This window comes from Peromyscus leucopus, chromosome 20 (genome assembly GCF_004664715.2).
Source record: "Peromyscus leucopus breed LL Stock chromosome 20, UCI_PerLeu_2.1, whole genome shotgun sequence".
NCBI classification, from domain to species: Eukaryota; Metazoa; Chordata; class Mammalia; order Rodentia; family Cricetidae; genus Peromyscus; species Peromyscus leucopus.
This window is the reverse complement of record NC_051080.1, coordinates 32860038-32884055: the sequence shown is the minus strand read 5'-3', so window position 1 is coordinate 32884055 and position 24018 is coordinate 32860038. Positions and strand designations below refer to the sequence as shown.

Sequence of the window (24018 nt, the reverse complement as noted above, 5' to 3'; positions counted from 1 at the left end):
TCCCCACCCCCACCCGCGCCTGCCCTGAATTCTTGTTCAGTGACTTTCGCGTAGGGAGGGAGGGAGGGGAGGGACTTCGCAACTGAGCAGCCTCTCCCCGCAGGAGCCGCTCAGAGGTAGCCCCGCCCCGTGCCATGGTTCGCGCTCACCTGCCCACTCCACCTGTCTGGTCCGTGCCCAGCCGGGCCTCAGCCCCGCCTACCGCCCTCAATGGGGAAGGGACTTGGGTCACCCTAAGGAGGGGCCACGCAGATTTAAATGCTTGTGGCGCGGGGCTCGGGTGTGGAGGGAGCAGAGAGACCGCGGACGCCGCCGCACCAGCCCTTGTCACACGCAGCAGGTGGGGGAAAATAAGGGCAGGTTGGGGAAACGAAACTGAAATACCTGCGGGAGCCAGAGGCCACCCACATAGTGAGCGACCCAGGGGCCCAGACTTCTGGGCAATCTGAGCTCAGGATTAGAGGCGGGAAGCCCCTGAGCCCTTGGGGTGGGGAAACTGAGGCCCTTGCCAGGCTGCTGTGCAGTCGGGGCGTGTGTGTGTGTGTGTGTGTGTGTGTGTGTGTGTGTGTGTGTGTGTGTGTGGCGGGGGAGTGTCTAGTGGTTCCAGCAGGTTACGTGGTGTGCTGTTTCGCCCTGCAGGTGGGGTACTCCTTGTACCCCTTTTGCAAGAAGTGAGGTTAGTGGTGGGGAATCCTATGAGAAGCAATTGGGCTGACCATCTAGAGGCTCCTGGCAGCCCTGATTGGCTGAGGGAGGCCATGCGGGCTCCAGGAGGAGCTACCAGCTGTCCAGGGTGAGCAGCCCCAGGGATGGCCCCTTGGGTGGTGGTATCAGGACCCTGGGAAGAAGAGGCAGGGCTGTGTTCCTACCCCCCACTCGCTTCTCACGCCAAGCTTGCGCAGGGTCGTTGACGTCTGTCTTTCGGGCAAGGTACAGTTGGTGTCCTCCCTCGTGCTTCTCACAGTGGGGCAGAGGCCACGTTTTCTGTCTCCATGTGCGCTGGGCTGAGTCTGACCGGCCTCCTCATTCTCTTCTGATCTAGCTCAGTGCAGCAGCAGCAGCAGCAGCAGGACCTTGTGCCTATCTTTGTCACGGCCTGGGGGGAGAGCCCACCCTTCAGTGTGGTGACAGGTGGTATCTGATGCCCCTGGGATGCTGACCCACCCGGCTCAGAAATGACCCTTTTTTCCTCTCGGCAGCTGGGGTAGCCTGTGGTGGGCCTCTAGGGAGACAGGAAGGACTTATAGCTCTTTTTGCCAGGGGAGTTTATGGGGACTTCGACTACGGTCACAGACCTGGGACCCCGATCCTTTGCTTTTAATTGACACTTCCTGGATCTCTTGCCCTTCTTGATGGAGCTCTGTATACCCCTCAAATTCTTGACCCATATATCTGGTTGTCTTCCCAGGCAACCACTGCGGTTGCCAAGTGTCTACTCCCCTACCCTCCTGGAAAGGGGCAGGGCCCAGGGAGAGTCATACCAGGTCCAAGGTCACCCACAAGCCAACAGGGAGTGCCTGCCAACCACAGGCTGCATCTCACACACCAGGACTCAGTCTCTGGGCCCCACCCCTTCCCCAGAGTCCTCGCTCTCTGGATCTTTGTCAGTGGCTTCCCACCCTGAATCTCCTCTTTGTTCAGTGAACTCGAGCGGCTTGCTTGAGCTTGTGTTGGCTTTTCACACGGGCCTTGCCCTTCCGCACAGAGCATGCTTGTTAGGGCTGGCTGTCCGTGACCAGGTCAGGAGCCACTCAAGACCATGCCTGTCTGGCACTTTCTGTGTCGTCTACGGCCCTAAGGTTCTGTGTCCCACCTTTGCTGGCCAGCGAACGGCTTGTCCTGGATTCCCCCCCTTCATCCAGCCACATGTCAAGGGACAGGGACCCAGCCTCTACCACCCGTGGGCCTCTCCCTGTGCTCTTCCCTGTCCTGGGCAGCACATGCATGGTTTCCTCCACCTCAGTGCTTCGTAGGTGGGCGACAAAGGTACCTTAAAGCCATGTTGCGAAGCAGAGTCTGGGATGAGTCATTAAGGGTGGTCTCAGGACACGGCCGTGGAGGGGACAGGAGGCAAGTTGGTGGGAGAGGCTGGTCCTGCTGTGTTATCTAATTTGTCTCCTGTGTCTACCACGGTCACACCTCAGGACCAGTCTCTCCGATGCCATTGGGTGCCTTCTTGAGGAAGTGCAGGAGGAGAAAGTCTGTGGGATGGGCCTGGTCCTGTTGTGGCTTTCAGGCCATGCTGGGCATTTGTTATCTCTTCCAATCATCTAGAAAAAAAAAATACCATTGACTCACTGCAACCGTTAGGTTGGGGTCACTGGGGCATCCAGACCCTCTTCCCTGGGAGTCTTCTCTTTGGCCAGAGTAGCTGTATACTCTCATTTACTGTCAGCCGCCACGTGGCGACGAGGACCGCTACATCCATGGTGTAGTGGCCCCTCTCCCCTGCCAGTCAGGTCTGCCCTCACAAGTGGTCCTTTTTCTATGGACCCTGGAACTCACTTTCCCAGGGGGTAGGCCACTGTTCCTAGGCCTTGCTTCCTGGGCCGGAGCAGCTCTTCTGGGACCCAGCACTAGGGGGATCTATGTTTTAGAATAGAAATACTGGGACTGGGGAGATGGCTCAGTGGTTAAGAGCACTGATTGCTCTTCTGGAGGACCCGGGTTCAATTCCCAGCACCCACATGGCAGTTCACAACTGTCTTTAACTCCAGTTCCAGGGGACCCAACACACTCACACAGACATACATGCAGGCAAAACACGAATGCACATGAAATAAAATAAATTGTTAGAATAGAAATACTATGTCCTAGGGATGGTGCCTAGACAGCAGGGTGTCACCTGGGAGCCAGAGTCTAGGCTGTGCCTTTAGCAGCTGTCCCTACACCCTGTTACCAGCAGCTTCGGTTGGACAGTGAAAAGAGCCATGGCCAGTTTTACTGTCCTCTTGGCTTTCCCCCTCCATGAAGCTTACCTCATCCTCCATGGCCAAGGAACTCCTTAATTTATTCTCCCTAAAGACATGAGACAACCATAAAGTAGCCCTGTGACCACCCCAGGCTGATATGAGGCCCTAGTACTCTCAGGCTGTAGGAGCTGGTGGGTGTCCTAGGGTCCACATCGCTGTCAAAGCATGGTCAGTGAGTGACCTCCCCTTCACCAGAGTTGGCCTGACCTTACACCCATTTCACTTGATGTCCATTCTTGTCCAGGAGTTGGGGGCTGGTGGCAGCTGTACCCCAGGCACTGGACTTGGGCTCTTACTCACTCATGAGTCTGTCGATAGCCCCTTCACCTGGTCTAGGGATACCTGATCTTCTAGTTCTTTCTGGGGCTCTGTGTGGCTGAACCCATCTGACTGCCCCTCCTCAGACTCCTTAGGTCATCATCAGCACCTGGACTTTGTTGTCCTGTGTGTGGGCCCTTACTACTTCCTTCCTAATGGATAAGTCAAGGTGAGCCTGGGAGCCCTGGGGTCAGTCTCTACTACAAGCACACTGCCAAAGCCTGGGTTGCTTTCTTTAGAGAGGCACAGCCTTCCACGGGCTTCCGAGTCAGCCTGGTAAAGGTTTATGCGTCCAAGGGTCCTTACCACTGTGTCCTGTCTGTCCCCTGTTCTGGGAAACCCTTCCCTGGCCAATCTGATTCTTGGCTCATCCCCTGCCACCCTCTTGGGTCGGTTCCTGGACCTCCTTTCGGACCCCTAGGCTAAGTTGTGGGAGGTAGGAGGCATTGGCCACTGCAGGATATAGGCTGACTGTGAGGAGGAACTCTTTCACAGTACATGGGCATCCAGGGAATCTATGGATTTGAGTTTAGGATGTATTAATCAAGACATTCATCCCACGTTAGAGCCCTGACCACCCTGCCTCAGGACGTATCCTGGGCAAAGGGTTCTGCCATGTTGAGGTTTACTGGTCTCGTTTGGGGTCCCTAACAATGTGGCTGCCTGGGCCTTCCTCCACCGCTGTCCAACTGGTCACTCCCCGTCTTTCGTGATCTTACCCTGCCATTGTGTCTTAGACACTCTTGTTCCTTGCTCCACACTGCGCCCTGAAAACACCTCCCACCCCTGAAGAGCTGAACGGTGGCCCCGACGCTGGCAGCCTGGTCTCTGGCTGCTCTGCTGCAGGCTGGTGGTGGGCACTGCTGACCCTGTCTGGGTGTCTGCCTGGTTGTAGGCCTGAGGCCTGAGACTCTGAGCGGCAGCTTGGCACTAGGAATACCTACCCGACCCCAGAAGGCTCAGGACCAGCCTGAGGGAGGGAATGAAGAGTGGCATTTTACCAAAGCTGTGGCTGGAATGCTATCTCAGTAGTAACCCTAAGGGCCATGACTTGATAGCCTGCCGAGTCTCCCCCAAATCAAGTCAAGGGGCTGAACCTGTCACAGGCCCTCAGGTAGGGCAATTCTTGAAGGGGTTAGAGGGACCATCTGCCCATAAGCCTCCCTAAGTTGGACAGTGTCTATTCTACCGAATCATGTGATCTCAAAGCCTGACTTATCATCCACAGGATAGGCTGTGCACCCGCCTTGGCCATGCTGCCCAACCCGTCAACCTTGCTCCCACTTCCCTGTCTTCTCCATTTCATGTGTGGTGTAGACATTGGTGAGGAACTTTGAAGGTAGCTGATGATAACATGGAGGGCTCCTGTGTGCATGGTGCAGAAGCCTGGGCCACAGGAGCAGGAAGTCTGCCTGAGAAGTGACAGGGTGAGCTTTGAGGTGCCGTGGCAAAGCCATGAGGACTTAGATGGGTGTGAGATGGACCAGTGGGCAGCCAGCAGGCAGCTGTACCCTTTGAAGCATCTTAAAGAACAGAGTGTAAGGGGGACGGGGCGGTGATGTGTAAGGGCACTAGATGCTCTGTGTCCAGAGGGACACAGAACAGGCTGAGACTTTAGGACTGACTGGCTCAAGCGACAGCTAGCTGTCCAAGGACAGGCCAAGAATCTCTTGATTCGTTGGTCACATGAGGACAGAGCAGAATCTTGTTACAAGAGGAATCTGACCTCAGTGACAGATTCAGAGTCTGTTAAGTTCCACAATACCAATGTGTGTGTGAGGAGGGGTAGACAGGCCCCTCCCAAAGTTCATGCAAGGACCAGCCTGGACGAACTCCTAAGCAGAGAGGATGTTCTGGCAGCGCTGAGGCTGTGGACGAAGAGCGCACAGTGCACAGGCTCAGTTTACAGGGTGGTTGTCTTCTCCCTCAGCAAGTCTGCCATGTCTAGAGATGCCAGGTGCATTGGATTGGGGCCAGCAGAGCTCCAGGATGATCTCATCTTAGTTACATCCACAGAGATCCTGCTTCCAAATAAGGTTACAGTTGTGTCCAGCAGGTTAGGACTTTGAGTTGCCTTTCTGGGCAATCAATTCAGCCCAGCTCAAAACCCTAAGCCTTGGCAGACGCTTAGAGGTCTGGATCCAAGTGACCCAGGACACATGCAGGCATGAAGATCCAACACACATCTTCTGAGTTTAAGGCAGGGCTGGGGAAGAGGGTGACTAGGAAGGCCCTAAGACCTATGCACTAGAAGCCTGGAGGCTTGGAGTAGAGGCCAGATGATCCACAGGGAGTCCTGAGAGTACAGTTTCTGGCTGACCTCAGGTCCCTGTGTGTTGAGTACACTATGCCAGAAATGTGGACAAACATGTCTGTGTCTTTCTACAATGTCAAAATTTAGTGAATGACAACAAATTCCACAAGGTTCAGCAGTTTCAAAATGCAAAGAATTTGCCCTATAATCCCACTGACTCCACAATCTGGCCAAGGTGGAGGCAATCAAGATACTCCGATTTTAGTTGCTAAAGCAACTTTTATCGTCTCTCACTCAGCACGCAGTAAATCTCTTTATGTATTTATATGTATATGTGTGGTTTAGAGAGCGAATGCAAGATAAAGGGGCTGCAGCTGGATTCAGAGAGAGTCCCCCAAGTTCTGAGAGTCTATCAATAAGATGCCAAATGAGACCAGGCGGGAGCCTGCTGTAGGCAGGGTTTGAGAACAAAGCTGTAGAGTTGGCAAGGGGAAAGGCCAAGGCAGGGTCCAAAACCAGGAAATGGCAGGTTCAGGTCTGGGTCCTGAGGGACAAAAAGATGGATGAGCACGGAGTCAAGTAGGGTACATCAACGACAGAGGGTGAAGTCAAGCCAAAGCTGCAGCCACAGTTGGGGCATCCTCTGCTTGCCGGTCCTTGATATCCGGTGACTGGTTGATGTGAGGCCAGGTCGTCACAGTGTTAGGCGCCCATCGCTTTGTGGGATCCGGGTGAGGGAATTACACCCTTTTCTCAGATTGGTGTGTCTGATAAGTTCTCGGGCCTGGTTTCCCTGCTATGGTTTTAATATACCCGTGCGTGCCTAGAGTCTCAGTTCACTCTGGTAAATTTACAAGGTGCCTTCCTTTCTACTCCCAGGAATAAGTCATTCCAGTCTGTGCCTGACAGACAGATGGTGCTGTTTGTGGATCCGCCCAGGGCCTGCAATCTGCTTCCCTCAAAATGGCAAAAGCCAAATTGTAAAATGGAGTCTCCTAGGGCAAGGCGCAACCTGAAAAAAAAAAAACACTGTTTTGTACCATATGGTGTAACTTCAAAGTAGGGCACAGCCTGATCTCAAAACTGTGACCGTACTGAGTTCTTTGGGCAGCCTGGCTTAATCCCTCTTGAAGGGACTTACAGGTCAGGGTGTTCTCCCCCCAACAATGAGATTTGCTCATGCCCTTGGAAGGCCCTTGGCTACCATGGACCTCTGTGGCTGCTCAGGGGTCCTCCCGTCCTCACATCTGGACGTGGATTCGGGACTCTCTCAGTTTAGATGGACCTGTGCCTGATTCCCATAATCATATCTTTCCCACCTGCCCAGCCACTCAGGGTCCCTGACTGAGTCTTTCTATTCCCTACAGGTCACACGTGAACCTTAAGCAAGTTCTGCACTCACCAGTTGTCCGTGATGAACGGCCAACCCCCTCCTCGTGATGTCGTGATTGCCAACGGCATTGAGCAGCCCATTGTCCCTAAAATCATGAAGCACCAGTTGGAAGCCGGCACCCATTCCAGGCCCCAAGCAGAGGCTGCCCCACCTACCACAGCCGGAAGTATTGCTGGGGTGTATGTGGAGGCCTCAGGGCAGACCCAGAGCTTCTATGATGCCATGAAGCAGGGCCTCCTGCCTACTGGGCTTGGGCTGGCCTTGCTTGAGTCCCAGGCAGCCACTGGGGGCCTTGTGGACCTTGCCCAGGGCCAGATGCTTCCTGTGTCTGAGGCCCTAAGGCAGGGTCTGGTGGGCCTGGAGCTAAAGGAGAAATTGTTGGCTGCTGAGCGTGCAGTTACTGGCTATCCTGACCCCTATGGGGGTGGAAAGCTGGCCCTCTTCCAGGCCATCAGGAAGGAAATTGTGGATAAGACCCTGGGGAGGAGATGGCTGGAGGCCCAATTAGCTACTGGGGGCCTGGTGGACCCAACCCAAGGTGTACGAGTGCCCCCAGAGGTAGCCTGCCAGCAGGGCCTTTTAGACAAGGAGACATGGCTCAGCCTGGTGGAGTCAGAGCCCAGCATGGATGCCCCAGGTTTTCTTGACCCCAATACCTTGGAACAGCTGCCATACGGCATGCTGTTGGGTAGGTGTGTACAAGACCCCAGCTCAGGGCTGCTCCTATTGCCCTTGAAGACCACCTTCCACACCCTGGGGGGAGCAGCCAGCGCCTCCATGCTGCTGGAGGCAGGAGTACTGGATGAGGAGACAGTCCGCGGCCTGCAGGAGGGCACACTGGTGGTGTCAGATGTGGGCACACGCCCGGAGGTGCAACGCTATCTGGAGGGCGTTGGAGGGTTGGCCGGGGTTGTCCTGCTGCCTGGAGGCCACAAGAAGAGCTTCTTCCAGGCTGCAGGGGAACACTTGCTCTCAAAGAGCATTGCACTACAACTCTTAGAGGCTCAGGCTGCTACCCGCACCCTTGTGCACCCCGCCACAGGTCAGCGTCTGTGGGTGGAAGAGGCAGTCAGGGAAGGTCTGGTCGGCCCAGAACTCCATGAGCAGCTCCTGGTTGCAGAGCAGGCAGTAACTGGGTATTATGACCCCTTCAGCGGCTCCCGCATCCCCCTTTTCCAGGCAATGAAGAAGGAGCTTGTGGACCAGCCGCTGGCTCTGCGCCTCCTGGATGCCCAGCTGGCCACAGGTGGGCTTATATGCCCCTCCCGCAGATTCCGGCTGCCCCTGGAGGCTGCCCTGCGCTTTGGCTGCCTGGATGAAGAGACTCAGCAACGTCTCTCTCAGGCAATGAGCTTTTCAGATCCCACCACACATGACAGCCTTCGCTATGAACAGCTGTTGGTCCGCTCTGTCACTGACCCAGAGACGGGGCTGGCCTTCCTCCCTCTCCCTGGAGAGCCCCATGCAAAGGAGCCCCAGGGACCCACATTTATTGATCACTGTACTCGACAGGCCTTGAGCAAAGCCACAACCTCCGTCTCTGTAGGGAGGTTCCAGGGCCGGCCTGTATCCCTCTGGGAAGTGCTCTTTTTTGAGGCAGTGCCCGTTAAACAGAGGGCAATGCTTGCCCAGCAGTTCCAGAAAGGGGCCCTGTCAATGGAGGAGCTGGCCGCTGAGCTGAAGGCCATTGTTGAGCAGGCTGCAGCCACTGCCAAAGTCACCTTTGCTGGGTTGAGGGACACGGTGACCCCGGGAGACCTGTTGGAGGCTGAGATAATCAACCAGGACCTGTTTGAGCAGCTGGAACGAGGACAGACCTCAGCCCAGGATGTGGGCAGCCTGGACTCGGTGCAGAGGTACCTGCAGGGCACAGGATGCATTGCAGGTCTACTGCTACCTGACTCCCAGGAACGCCTTAGTATCTATGAGGCCCGTAGCAAGGGGCTCCTCAGACCCGGCACTGCCCTGATCTTGCTTGAGGCCCAGGCCGCCACAGGCTTTATCATTGACCCAAAAGAGAACAAGAGATACTCTGTGGAGGAGGCACTAAGGGCTGGTGTCATCGGACCTGATGTATATGCAAAGCTGCTGTCCGCCGAGCGCGCTGTCACCGGCTACACGGACCCCTACTCTGGGGAGCAGATCTCCCTCTTCCAGGCCATGCAGAGGGAGCTCATCGTCAGGGACCATGGCATCCGCCTGCTGGAGGCCCAGATCGCCACCGGTGGCGTCATCGACCCTGTGCACAGTCACCGTGTGCCCGTGGAGGTGGCCTACCAGCGTGGCTACTTCGATCAGATGCTGAACTCTATCCTGTTGGACCCATCTGACGACACCAAGGGTTTCTTCGACCCCAACACACACGAGAACCTCACCTACCTGCAGCTGCTGGAGCGCTGTGTGCATGACTCCGAGACGGGCCTGCACCTCCTGCCGCTTAGTAGCACACGACCCCAACTGGTAGATAGCTCCACTCGGCAGGCCCTCCAGAACCTACTGCTATTTGTGAAATACGGACGGTTCCGGGGGCAGCGAGTGTCCGCCTGGGAGCTCATTAACTCGGAATACTTCAGAGAGGACCAGAGGAGGCAGCTGCTGCGGCGTTATCGGCAGCGCAAGGTCACCCTGGAGCAGGTCGCTCAGCTGCTGGAGAAAGAGATGAAGAGGTGGGCGGATGTCACGTTGCCTGCATTGAGGGGCCGGGTCACTGCCTACCAGCTCTTCGAAGCCCGCATCATCACCCAGGAGCTCCTGGACCAGGTGCTGACCGGGGCGCTCAGCCCAGATTCCCTCCTTCACAGGGATGATGTTCACAGGTCCCTTCAGGGCTCAGGCACCGTGGGCGGTGTGCTGTTACAGCCCTCCAACCAGCGGGTCAGTCTCTACCAGGCCATGAAGCAGAAGTTGCTGGCCCCTGGGGTAGCACTGGCCTTGCTGGAGGCCCAAGCGGCCACCGGAGCCATCACAGACCCCTGTGGCATGGAGACCCTGTCAGTAGATGAGGCTGTGAGCAGGGGAGTGGTGGGGGCAGAGGTGTATGGCAAGCTGAAGCGGGCAGAGCAGTCTATCACTGGCTACAGAGACCCCTTTTCTGGAAAAAAGGTGCCCCTGTTCAGGGCCATGAAGAAGGGCCTTGTTCCTATGGAGCAGGCAACCCGCCTGTTAGAGGCCCAGGTGTCCACAGGAGGAGTCATTGATCCCACAACCCACCTCCACCTCCCCATGCCCGTGGCAGTCGAGCGTGGCTGCCTTGATCAAGAGATGGAGGTGGCCTTGTCCAGCTCTCCTGAGACCTTTCCCACCCCTGATGGCCGGGGACACACCAGTTACGCCCAGCTTCTGGAACAGTGTCTCCAGGATAAAGCCTCCGGGCTTCACCTCCTGCCCCTGACGGAAGATGCTCCTGTTATCCCCACTGACACAGAGATCCAGGAGACCCTGCAAGCATCAGCTGGCACTGAGGATGGTTTGTCCCTCTGGGATCTGCTTACCTCTTGCCACTTTACCGAGGAACAGCGCAAGGGCTTCCTTGAGGATGTGAGGGTTGGGAAGATGTCTGTGTCACAGCTACAGGACATGGTGCGTAGTTGGGTACACGCAGCAAAGCTCCTGGCCCAGGCCCGCATCACTGTGCCAGGCCCGCGGGGTGAGGTCCCTGCCATTTGGCTACGAGATACTGGTATTATTACTCAAGAGACACTGGAAGCATTGGCCCAGGGCATAGAATCACCTGCTGAGGTAGCCAAACAGCCTGCTCTGAAGGCCTGCCTCTGGGGCACAGGCTGTGTGGCCGGCGTGCTTCTGCAGCCCTCGGGGACCAAGTTGAGCATTGCCCAGGCTGTAAGGGATGGCCTCCTGCCCACAGGCCTGGGCCAGCAGCTGCTGGAGGCCCAAGTGGCATCTGGCTTCCTCGTCAACCCACTAACCAACCAGAGATTGTCAGTGGAGGGTGCAGTGAAGGCCGGCCTGGTAGGCCGGGAGCTGAGTGAACAGCTTCAGCAGGCAGAGAGAGCTGTCACAGGATACTCAGACCCTTACTCGGGAGGCTCCCTTTCTCTATGGCAGGCCATGGAGAAGGGACTTGTCCCCAAGAGTGAGGCCTTTCCTCTCCTACAAGTCCAGCTGGCCACGGGGGGTGTTGTGGACCCTGTCCATGGAGTGCACCTGCCCCAGGCAGTGGCCTGCAAGCTTGGCCTCCTGGATGAGCAGACATGCCGGGTGCTGACTGCCCCTGAGGAGGAAAACAAACTCTTCTTTGATCCCAACGCCCGTGAAAAGGTGACATACCATCAGCTCAAGGAACTCTGCGTGCTGGATGCTGACACTGGCCTGCGGCTGCTACCACTGCCCCAGGAGACTGTGCTTGAAGTGGACGACCACACCGCAGTGGCACTGAGGGCGATGAAGGTGCCCATCGGCATGGGGAGGTTCCAAGGACACAGCGTGTCCCTCTGGGACCTGCTACACTCTGAGTATGTTGGAGCTGAAAAGCGGCGGGAACTGGTGGCACTTTGTTGTTCCGGGCGGGCTGCTGCCCTGCGGCAGGTCATCAGCATGGTCACCACTCTGGTGGAGGCTGCGGAGAAGCAGCCCCCACAGGCCACCTTCAAAGGGCTCCGGAAACAGGTCTCCGCTGGGGACTTGTTTAGGTCCCAGCTGATCAACAAGCAGACACTGGATGAGCTCAATCAGGGGAAGAGGACGGTCCAGGAGGTGACAGAGATGGACAGTGTGAAGAGGTCCCTGGAAGGTGGCAACTTCATCGCTGGGGTCCTTATTCGGGGTACAAAAGAGAAGATGAGTATCCCAGAGGCCTTGAGAAGGCACATTCTGAGGCCAGGCACAGCCCTGGTGCTGCTCGAGGCCCAGGCAGCCACCGGTTACATCATCGACCCTGTGGAGAACCGGAAGCTAACGGTAGAGCAGGCCTTCCAGGCAGGGATGTTTGGCAAGGAAACCTATATGAAGCTGCTGTCAGCTGAGCGTGCTGTCACCGGCTACACGGACCCCTACACTGGGGAGCAGATCTCCCTCTTCCAGGCCATGCAGAGGGAGCTCATCGTCAGGGACCATGGCATCCGCCTGCTGGAGGCCCAGATTGCCACGGGTGGCATCATCGACCCTGTGCACAGCCACCGCGTGCCCGTGGACGTGGCCTACCAGCGTGGCTACTTCGATGAGGAGATGAACCGCATCTTGGCTGACCCGAGTGACGACACCAAGGGCTTCTTCGACCCCAACACGCACGAGAACCTCACCTACCTGCAGCTGCTGGAGCGCTGTGTGGAGGACCCCGAGACGGGCCTGTACATGTTGGAAATTGTAAAGAAGGGAGAAAACTACGCGTACGTTGACGAGGCCACAAGAAAAGCTCTGCGATCCAGAACTGTGAAAATGTACGTCGGGAAGTTTGCAGGCCAGACGGTGTCGGTGTGGGACCTGCTGTCGTCACAGTACTTCACAGAAGGAAGGAAAAGGAAGCTTTTGCAGGAGTACAGAGCCCAGAACAAAAGCCTCGAGGAACTGCTGGAGGTTATCACCGCCGCCGTGGAAGAAACAGAGAAGCAAAACCAAGTATTCAAGGTGGCAGGCATCCATGGTGACGTGACCGCTGCGGAACTGTTCAACTCTGGGATCCTTGATAAGAAGACCCTGGATGGGCTTCACAGTGGAGACAGAGGGTGCCAGGATCTCCGCCAGCTGGAGCAGGTCAAGCCCTACCTGGAAGGCAGCAGCTGCATTGCTGGGGTGACGGCACCCGTCACCCAGGAGGTAATGAGCTTCTATGAGGCCAGCAAGGAAGAGCTCATCCCAGCAGGATTTGCAGCCCAGTTGCTGGAGGCACAGGCTGCTACTGGGTATCTCATGGACCCCCGCAGCCACCAGAGGCTGGGGGTGGACGAGGCCATAGCCGCTGGCCTGGTGGGCGAAGACCTGAGAGAAAGGCTTTTGAACGCTGAGAAGGCAGCTAAGGGCTACAAAGACCCAGCCACAGGGGAGACCATCCCACTCTTCCAGGCCATGGAGAAGAAGTTGGTGAGGAGGGAGGAGGCCCTGAGGCTGCTGGAGGTACAGGTGGCCACAGGCGGGGTCATTGACCCTGCGCACCACCACCGAGTCCCCCTGGACACGGCGTGCAGGCGCGGCTGTCTGGGTGATGAGACAGTGGTACTCATAGCTGATCAGAAGCTCATGAGGAAAAGGTTTGTGGATCCCAACACCCAGGAGAAGGTCACCTACCAGGAGCTCCAGGACAGGTGCCAGAGAGAGGAGAAGTCAGGCTGGGCTCTGTTCCCAGTGGTCAAGGACAAAAAGGACATGGAGTATGTCGACGAGGCCACCAAAAGGGCTCTGGAGGCAGAGCAGGTGGAGGTGACGGTGGGGAGGTACAGAGGCCAGAGGCGATCGGTGTGGGAGCTGCTGAACTCGGAGTATGTGTCAGAGGAGAAAAAGATTGAACTGGTGAAGTTGTACAAAGAGAACACAGCCCGGGCCCTGAAGAAAGTAGTAGAAGTTATTCTGCAAATGATTGCAGAGAAGGAGGGGAAAAACAGGCAGATCTGGTTCCGAGGACTACGGACGCAGGTCACAGCAGAGGAATTGCTCAGCTCAGCGGTCATCACAAGACAGACTCTGAAGGACCTGGAGGAAGGAAGAACCACAGTAGACCAGATCGAAAGAAATGAAGATGTAAAAAAATACCTCAAGGGCACCAGCTGCATTGCGGGTGTCCTGGTGCCCGTCCGGGGAGAGCCTGGCCGTCAGGAGAAGATGAGCATCTATCAGGCCATGTGGAAGGGCTTACTGAGGCCTGGCACAGCCCTGGTACTGCTGGAGGCTCAGGCGGCCACCGGCTTCATCATCGATCCAGTGCATGACCGAAGAATGTCTGTGGAGGAGGCCGTGGCAGCAGGCGTGGTGGGTGGCGAGGTCCAGGAAAAGCTGCTGTCAGCTGAGCGAGCTGTCACTGGCTACAGGGACCCCTACACTGGGGAGCAGATATCCCTCTTCCAGGCCATGCAGAGGGACCTCATAGTCAAGGACCATGGCATCCGCCTGCTGGAGGCCCAGATTGCCACGGGTGGTGTGATCGACCCTGTACACAGCCACCGTGTGCCCGTGGATGTGGCCTACCAGCGTGGCTACTTTGACCAGGAGATGAACAGCATCTTGGCAGATCCTGGTGATGATACCAAGGGCTTCTTCGACCCCAACACACACGAGAACCTCACCTACCTACAGCTGCTTCGGCGCTGCGTGCGGGATCCAGAGACTGGCTTCTACATGCTGCAGCTGGCAGAGAGGGGATCCACTGTGCACCAGCTGAGTGAGGAACTGAGACGTGCCCTTCGTGAAGCCCGAGTGACCCCAGGCACAGGCGACTTCCAGGGCCAAAGCATCTCTGTCTGGGAGCTTCTCTTCTACCGCGAGGTGCCCGAGAGCCTGCGCCAGGACCTGCTGCGCCGCTACCAAGCTGGTGGGCTCACCGTTCAGGATATGAGTACCACCCTCATCTCACTGCTGGCCCGGGGAACCAAGGATGGGAGCCCACCTGTAGATCCCCAAAAAACCCTTGGTAAGGCCACCATGGAGGTAAAAGTGGGTCATCTCCGGGGACAAGGGGTGCCAGTTTGGGACGTTCTGACTTCCAACTATGTGAACGTGGACACCCGGAAGGAGCTGCTGGCCCAGTTCAGCTCTGGGAAACTGACTCTGCCCATGCTGACCCGAAGACTGACCACCATCATTGAGGAAGCCGAGGAGACTCAGGAGTCCAGTCCAAAGAAGACTGTTGCCTCACTTCAGCAACAGGAGACTGTGGCCAGAAGCTCAGGCACCTTCCCAGACAAGGACAAGGTGGAGGACATTGCCAGGCAGAATCAGGAGCAGGCTCTGCGTGCCGCCACCATGGAGGTGCAGCGTGGGCAGTTCCGTGGCAAGCCAGTTTCAGTGTGGCAGGTCCTATTCTCCTCATACCTGAGTGAGACCCGCCGAGAGGAACTCCTTGCCCAGCACCTGGCTGGTACCCTGGGTCTGCATGACCTCATCACCATTCTTACCCAGGTCATCGAGGAGACAGAAGATGGGCTCAGCAGGGTGTCTTTCCGGGGTCTGAGGCGCCAGGTATCTGCATCTGAGATGCAAACATCTGGGATCATAGACCCCGAGACCCTGAGGGAACTGGCACAAGGGACCAAGACCCTTCAAGAGGTGACTGAGATGGATTCTGTCAAGCGCTACCTGGAAGGAACCAGCTGCATTGCGGGTGTCCTGGTGCCCGTCCAGGGAGAGCCTGGCCGTCAGCAGAAGATGAGCATCTATCAGGCCATGTGGAAGGGCTTGCTGAGGCCTGGCACATCCCTGGTACTGCTGGAGGCTCAGGCGGCCACCGGCTTCATCATCGATCCAGTGCTCAACCGCAAACTCTCTGTGGAGGAGGCCGTGGCAGCAGGCGTGGTGGGTGGCGAGGTCCAAGAGAAGCTGCTATCAGCTGAGCGAGCTGTCACTGGCTACAGGGACCCCTACACTGGGGAGCAGATCTCCCTCTTCCAGGCCATGCAGAGGGACCTCATAGTCAAGGACCATGGCATCCGCCTGCTGGAGGCCCAGATCGCCACGGGTGGCGTCATCGACCCCGTACACAGCCACCGTGTGCCCGTGGATGTGGCCTACCAACGTGGCTACTTTGACCAGGAGATGAACAGCATTTTGGCAGATCCTGGTGATGATACCAAGGGCTTCTTCGACCCCAACACACACGAGAACCTCACCTACCTACAGCTGCTTTGGCGCTGCGTGCGGGATCCAGAGACTGGCTTCTACATGCTGCAGCTGGCAGAGAAGGGATCCACTGTGCACCAGCTGAGTGAGGAACTGAGACGTGCCCTTCGTGAAGCCCGAGTGACCCCAGGCACAGGCGACTTCCAGGGCCAAAGCGTCTCTGTCTGGGAGCTTCTCTTCTACCGCGAGGTGCCCGAGAGCCTGCGCCAGGACCTGCTGCGCCGCTACCAAGCTGGTGGGCTCACCGTTCAGGATATGAGTACCACCCTCATCTCACTGCTGGCCCGGGGAACCAAGGATGGGAGCTCACCTGTAGATCCCCAAGGAACCCTTGGTAAGGCCACCATGGAGGTAAAGGTGGGTCATCTCCGAGGCCGAGGGGTTCCCGTTTGGGACGTTCTGACTTCCAACTATGTGAACGTGGACACCCGGAAGGATCTTCTGGCCCAGTTCAGCTCTGGGAAACTGACTCTGCCCATGCTGACCCGAAGACTGACCACCATCATTGAGGAAGCCGAGGAGACTCAGGAGTCCAGTCCAAAGATGACTGTTGCCTCACTTCAGCAACAGGAGACTGGGGCCAGAAGCTCAGGCACCTTCCCAGACAAGGACAAGGTGGAGGACATTGCCAGGCAGAATCAGGAGCAGGCTTTGCGTGCCGCCACCATGGAGGTGCAGCGTGGGCAGTTCCGTGGCAAGCCAGTTTCAGTGTGGCAGGTCCTATTCTCCTCATACCTGAGTGAGACCCGCCGAGAGGAACTCCTTGCCCAGCACCTGGCTGGTACCCTGGGTCTGCATGACCTCATCACCATTCTTACCCAGGTCATCGAGGAGACAGAAGATCGGCTCAGCAGGGTGTCTTTCCAGGGTCTGAGGCGCCAGGTATCTGCATCTGAGATGCAAACATCTGGATCATAGACCCCGAGACCCTGAGGGAACTGGCACAAGGGACCAAGACCCTGCAAGAGGTGACTGAGATGGATTCTGTCAAGCGCTACCTGGAAGGCACCAGCTGCATTGCGGGTGTCCTGGTGCCCGTCCAGGGAGAGCCTGGCCGTCAGCAGAAGATGAGCATCTATCAGGCCATGTGGAAGGGCTTGCTGAGGCCTGGCACATCCCTGGTACTGCTGGAGGCTCAGGCGGCCACCGGCTTCATCATCGATCCAGTGCTCAACCGCAAACTCTCTGTGGAGGAGGCCGTGGCAGCAGGCGTGGTGGGTGGCGAGGTCCAAGAGAAGCTGCTGTCCGCTGAGCGGGCTGTCACTGGCTACAGGGACCCCTACACTGGGGAGCAGATCTCCCTCTTCCAGGCCATGCAGAGGGACCTCATAGTCAAGGACCATGGCATCCGCCTGCTGGAGGCCCAGATCGCCACGGGTGGCGTCATCGACCCCGTACACAGCCACCGTGTGCCCGTGGATGTGGCCTACCAACGTGGCTACTTTGACCAGGAGATGAACAGCATTTTGGCAGATCCTGGTGATGATACCAAGGGCTTCTTCGACCCCAACACACACGAGAACCTCACCTACCTACAGCTGCTTCGGCGCTGCGTGCGGGATCCAGAGACTGGCTTCTACATGCTGCAGCTGGCAGAGAAGGGATCCACTGTGCACCAGCTGAGTGAGGAACTGAGACGTGCCCTTCGTGAAGCCCGAGTGACCCCAGGCACAGGCGACTTCCAGGGCCAAAGCGTCTCTGTCTGGGAGCTTCTCTTCTACCGCGAGGTGCCCGAGAGCCTGCGCCAGGACCTGCTGCGCCGCTACCAAGCTGGTGGGCTCACCGTTCAGGATATGAGTACCACCCTCATCTCACTGCTGGCCCGGGGAACCAAGGATGGGAGCCCACCTGTAGATCCCCAAGGAACCCTGGGTAAGGCCACCATGGAGGTAAAGGTGGGTCATCTCCGGGGACAAGGTGTGCCAGTTTGGGACGTTCTGACATCCAACTATGTGAACGTGGACACCCGGAAGGAGCTGCTGGCCCAGTTCAGCTCTGGGAAACTGACTCTGCCCATGCTGACCCGAAGACTGACCACCATCATTGAGGAAGCCGAGGAGACTCAGGAGTCCAGTCCAAAGCTGACTGTTGCCTCACTTCAGCAACAGGAGACTGGGCCCAGAAGCTCAGGCACCTTCCCAGACAAGGACAAGGTAGAGGACATTGCCAGGCAGAATCAGGAGCAGGCTCTGCGTGCCGCCACCATGGAGGTGCAGCGAGGGCAGTTCCGTGGCAAGCCAGTTTCAGTGTGGCAGGTCCTATTCTCCTCATACCTGAGTGAGACCCGCCGAGAGGAACTCCTTGCCCAGCACCTGGCTGGTACCCTGGGTCTGCATGACCTCATCACCATTCTTACCCAGGTCATCGAGGAGACAGAAGATCGGCTCAGCAGGGTGTCTTTCCGGGGTCTGAGGCGCCAGGTATCTGCATCAGAGATGCAAACATCTGGGATCATAGACCCCGAGACCCTGAGGGAACTGGCACAAGGGACCAAGACCCTTCAAGAGGTGACTGAGATGGATTCTGTCAAGCGCTACCTGGAAGGCACCAGCTGCATTGCGGGTGTCCTGGTGCCCGTCCAGGGAGAGCCTGGCCGTCAGCAGAAGATGAGCATCTATCAGGCCATGTGGAAGGGCTTGCTGAGGCCTGGTACCTCCCTGGTACTGCTGGAGGCACAGGCGGCCACCGGCTTCATCATCGATCCAGTGCTCAACCGCAAACTGTCTGTGGAGGAGGCCGTGGCAGCAGGCGTGGTGGGTAGCGAGGTCCAAGAGAAGCTCCTGTCAGCTGAGCGAGCTGTGACTGGCTACAGGGACCCCTACTCTGGGGAGCAGATATCCCTCTTCCAGGCCATGCAGAGGGACCTCATTGTGAAGGACCATGGCATCCGCCTGCTGGAGGCCCAGATTGCCACGGGTGGCGTCATTGACCCCGTACACAGCCACCGTGTGCCCGTGGATGTGGCCTACCAACGTGGCTACTTTGACCAGGAGATGAACAGCATCTTGGCAGATCCTGGTGATGATACCAAGGGCTTCTTCGACCCCAACACACACGAGAACCTCACTTACCTACAGCTGCTTCGGCGCTGCGTGCGGGATCCAGAGACTGGTTTCTACATGCTGCAGCTGGCAGAGAAGGGATCCACTGTGCACCAGCTGAGTGAGGAACTGAGACGTGCCCTTCGTGAAGCCCGAGTGACCCCAGGCACAGGCGACTTCCAGGGCCAAAGCATCTCTGTCTGGGAGCTTCTCTTCTACCGCGAGGTGCCCGAGAGCCTGCGCCAGGACCTGCTGCGCCGCTACCAAGCTGGTGGGCTCACCGTTCAGGATATGAGTACCACCCTCATCTCACTGCTGGCCCGGGGAACCAAGGATGGGAGCCCACCTGTAGATCCCCAAGGAACCCTGGGTAAGGCCACCATGGAGGTAAGAGTGGGTCATCTCCGAGGCCGAGGGGTGCCAGTTTGGGACGTTCTGACTTCCAACTATGTGAACATGGACACCCGGAAGGATCTTCTGGCCCAGTTCAGCTCTGGGAAACTGACTCTGCCCATGCTGACCCGAAGACTGACCACCATCATTGAGGAAGCTGAGGAGACTCAGGAATCCAATCCAAAGCTGACTGTTGCCTCACTTAAGCAACAGGAGAATGAGGCCAGAAGCTCAGGCACCTTCCCAGACAAGGACAAGGTGGAGGACATTGCCAGGCAGAATCAGGAGCAGGCTCTGCGTGCTGCCACCATGGAGGTGCAGCGTGGGCAGTTCCGTGGCAAGCCAGTTTCAGTGTGGCAGGTCCTATTCTCCTCATACCTGAGTGAGACCCGCCGAGAGGAACTCCTTGCCCAGCACCTGGCTGGTACCCTGGGTCTGCATGACCTCATCACCATTCTTACCCAGGTCATCGAGGAGACAGAAGATCGGCTCAGCAAGGTGTCTTTCCGGGGTCTGAGGCGCCAGGTATCTGCATCAGAGATGCAAACATCTGGGATCATAGACCCCGAGACCCTGCGGGAACTGGCACAAGGGACCAAGACCCTTCAAGAGGTGACTGAGATGGATTCTGTCAAGCGCTACCTGGAAGGCACCAGCTGCATTGCGGGTGTCCTGGTGCCCGTCCAGGGAGAGCCTGGCCGTCAGCAGAAGATGAGCATCTATCAGGCCATGTGGAAGGGCTTGCTGAGGCCTGGGACATCCCTGGTACTGCTGGAGGCTCAGGCGGCCACCGGCTTCATCATTGATCCAGTGCTCAACCGCAAACTCTCTGTGGAGGAGGCCGTGGCAGCAGGCGTGGTGGGTGGCGAGGTCCAAGAGAAGCTGCTGTCCGCTGAGCGAGCTGTCACTGGCTACAGGGACCCCTACTCTGGGGAGCAGATCTCCCTCTTCCAGGCCATGCAGAGGGACCTCATCGTCAAGGACCATGGCATCCGCCTGCTGGAGGCCCAGATTGCCACGGGTGGCGTCATCGACCCCATACACAGCCACCGTGTGCCCGTGGATGTGGCCTACCAACGTGGCTACTTTGACCAGGAGATGAACAGCATCTTGGCAGATCCTGGTGATGATACCAAGGGCTTCTTCGACCCCAACACACACGAGAACCTCACCTACCTACAGCTGCTTCGGCGCTGCGTGCGGGATCCAGAGACTGGCTTCTACATGCTGCAGCTGGCAGAGAAGGGATCCACTGTGCACCAGCTGAGTGAGGAACTGAGACGTGCCCTTCGTGAAGCCCGAGTGACCCCAGGCACAGGCGACTTTCAGGGCCAAAGCATCTCTGTCTGGGAGCTTCTCTTCTACCGCGAGGTGCCCGAGAGCCTGCGCCAGGACCTGCTGCGTCGCTACCAAGCTGGTGGGCTCACCGTTCAGGATATGAGTACCACCCTCATCTCACTGCTGGCCCGGGGAACCAAGGATGGGGGCCCACCTGTAGATCCCCAAAGAACCCTGGGTAAGGCCACCATGGAGGTAAAGGTGGGTCATCTCCGAGGCCGAGGGGTTCCAGTTTGGGACGTTCTGACTTCCAACTATGTGAACATGGACACCCGGAAGGATCTTCTGGCCCAGTTCAGCTCTGGGAAACTGACTCTGCCCATGCTGACCCGAAGACTGACCACCATCATTGAGGAAGCCGAGGAGACTCAGGAGTCCAGTCCAAAGCTGACTGTTGCCTCACTTCAGCAACAGGAGACTGGGCCCAGAAGCTCAGGCACCTTCCCAGACAAGGACAAGGTAGAGGACATTGCCAGGCAGAATCAGGAGCAGGCTCTGCGTGCCGCCACCATGGAGGTGCAGCGAGGGCAGTTCCGTGGCAAGCCAGTTTCAGTGTGGCAGGTCCTATTCTCCTCATACCTGAGTGAGACCCGCCGAGAGGAACTCCTTGCCCAGCACCTGGCTGGTACCCTGGGTCTGCATGACCTCATCACCATTCTTACCCAGGTCATCGAGGAGACAGAAGATCGGCTCAGCAGGGTGTCTTTCCGGGGTCTGAGGCGCCAGGTATCTGCATCAGAGATGCAAACATCTGGGATCATAGACCCCGAGACCCTGAGGGAACTGGCACAAGGGACCAAGACCCTTCAAGAGGTGACTGAGATGGATTCTGTCAAGCGCTACCTGGAAGGCACCAGCTGCATTGCGGGTGTCCTGGTGCCCGTCCGGGGAGAGCCTGGCCGTCAGCAGAAGATGAGCATCTATCAGGCCATGTGGAAGGGTGTACTGAGGCCTGGCACAGCCCTGGTATTGTTGGAGGCTCAGGCAGCCACCGGCTTTATCATTGACCCAGTGCTCAACCGCAGACTATCTGTGAGCGAAGCTGTGGCAGCAGGCGTGGTGGGTGGCGAGATCCAAGAGAAGCTGCTGTCTGCTGAGCGCGCTGTCACTGGCTACACGGACCCCTACACTGGGGAGCAGATCTCCCTCTTCCAGGCCATGCAGAGGGATCTCATAGTCAAGAATCATGGCATCCGCCTGCTGGAGGCCCAGATTGCCACGGGTGGCGTCATCGACCCCGTACACAGCCACCGTGTGCCGGTGGATGTGGCCTACCAACGTGGCTACTTTGATGAGGAGATGAACAGCATTTTGGCAGATCCTGGTGATGATACCAAGGGCTTCTTTGACCCCAACACACATGAGAATCTCACTTACCTACAGCTGTTGCAGAGAGCCACTCCTGACCCAGAGACTGGCTTATTGTTTCTCTCCATCTCTAAGCGCTGAATGTTTTTATTTTACTTTCTTAAAGGTACTTCTGTGCTTTCCTAGTCCTTTAGGTAGATAATCATCATCTCTGTATACTTCTATCTCTTCTTTATCAGGGTTTAATTTTAGGTTATGCTCATTTCTTTCTATGGTTCCTGGTTTTATTTTCCCATGTATGGCTTCCCTGTTTTTGTTGTTTTTCCTCTGCAGACTTCTTGTGGTTTTGGTTTGTTTGTGTTTTCACTACAATCTCTCTCTCTCTCTCTCTCTCTCTCTCTCTCTCTCTCTCTCTCTCTCTCTCTGTGTGTGTGTGTGTGTGTGTGTGCGTGTGTTTTAGTGCGAACAAGGAGTTGAAGGGGTGGTCTTCTAATACATGCTCTTATTGTGTTCTAGATTGTACCATCAGCTCTGGCCATGCAGTCTACACTGCTCTCAAACCCCCTGGTGATCTTCCTTCCTTGGTCTCTTAAGCACTGGGATTGTGGGTGTAAGCCACCATACTTCACAAAGATCTTCCGCACTTAAAATATGGGCACTTTGTATGTGATCTGCCTTGACTTGCCTTCTGTATGTTGTGTGATGTTGCTTACCCTTTCTCCATATTCTACTGAATCATCTCAGCAGTTATGGTTTTTAGTGCATACATGTCTTTTGATAATAAATGATTTCTGACAATAAAATGAATTTTGTAGGAACTCATTTCTCCTCAGCTAACTTCTCTGTTTTAATTCATGGCTGTACTACTTGCGCCTGTATTTTGGACCCCTCATTGTGTGCCGAGCAGCAACCATCAGCTTCTTATGATGTCCTGTGTGCCACTCAGTCTTGTGGGTCGCCCCCCCCCCCCCAGTAGGGACTAGCTAACCAACTGCCCTGGCAGATAATTGGCCAGGATGTGTTTATATGTGGCCTGAATTCCCATTATCTTGAATGATTTGAGGCTTTGCTTTTGTTTTGTTGTTTTGGTTTTTTATTTTCAGAGCTGAGGACCGAACCCAGGGCTTTGGGCTTGCTAGGCAAGCGCTCTACCACTGAGTAAATCCCCAACCTTTGTTTTGTTTGTTTTAGAGAAAATGGTTTATTTTAACTTCAAGTTTAAAAGATTCAAGGGCAAGGTCTTCCTGTGGTCATGGCTTTCCTGCTGGCAGAGTTCTAAAGTGGGGAGCAGGACAGCCCAAGAAAGCTACGAGGACAAAGCGGCAGGGTCTGGAGAGATGCTTCAGGGGCTGAGAGCACTTGGCTGTTCTCAGAGGGTGACTCATAACCACCATCCATAGCTCCAGTTCAAATGGGTTCAAAACCCTCTTCTAACTTCCAAGGGTGCCAGGTCACAGGTAGCACACATATATGCATGTAGGCAAAACATTCATAGACATAAAGTAAAATAAATCTGGGGGGAAAAACTCATTTTTATTTTAATTTTTTTTTTTTTATGGTTTTTCGAGACAGGGTTTCTCTGTGTAGCTTTGCGCCTTTCCTGGAACTCACTTGGTAGCCCAGGCTGGCCTCGAACTCACAGAGATCCGCCTGCCTCTGCCTCCCAAGTGCTGGGATTAAAGGCGTGCGCCACCACCGCCCGGCTTTATTTTAATTTTATTTATTATCATTTATGTCTTTATTTGCTTTTATTATATGAATGCTTTGCCTTGCATGTATGTTTATTTCCCACATGTGTGCCTGGTCCCCAGGGAGATCAGAAGAGGGTATCAGATCACCTGGAACAGGAGTTACAGATGGCTGTGAGCCACTGTGTGGGTGCTGGGAATAGAACATGGGTCCATCAGTACTCTTTCTTTTCTTTTTCTTTCTTTTTTTTTTTTTTTTTTTTTTTTTTTGGTTTTTTTGAGACAGAGTTTCTCTGTGTAGCTTTGGAGCTTGTCCTGGATCTCACTCTGTAGACCAAGCTGGCCTCGAACTCACAGAGATCCACTGGCTCTGCCTCCTGAGTGCTGGGATTAAAGGTGTGCGCCACCGCCGCCCGGCTCCAGGACTCTTTTCTGTAGAGCCATCTTTCCATGCCCTGCCCCCCCACACCCACACAATGTCTTATTTTATTTTATTTTTTTAGAGACAGAGTTTCTCTGTATAACAGCCCTG

At 56.3% G+C, this 24018-nt stretch overlaps 1 protein-coding gene across 1 annotated transcript; it reads left to right on the top strand.

Annotated features, from left to right (window-relative positions):
- The first annotated feature begins 225 nt into the window (after positions 1–225).
- Eppk1 (epiplakin 1) lies at positions 226–22150 on the top strand. The gene is given in 3 exon segments (XM_028870892.2): positions 226–340; positions 6912–16628; positions 16631–22150. Coding segments are annotated over 2 exon segments (14979 nt in total). The 5' UTR covers positions 226–340; positions 6912–6958; the 3' UTR covers positions 21940–22150.
- The last annotated feature ends 1868 nt before the right edge of the window (positions 22151–24018 follow it).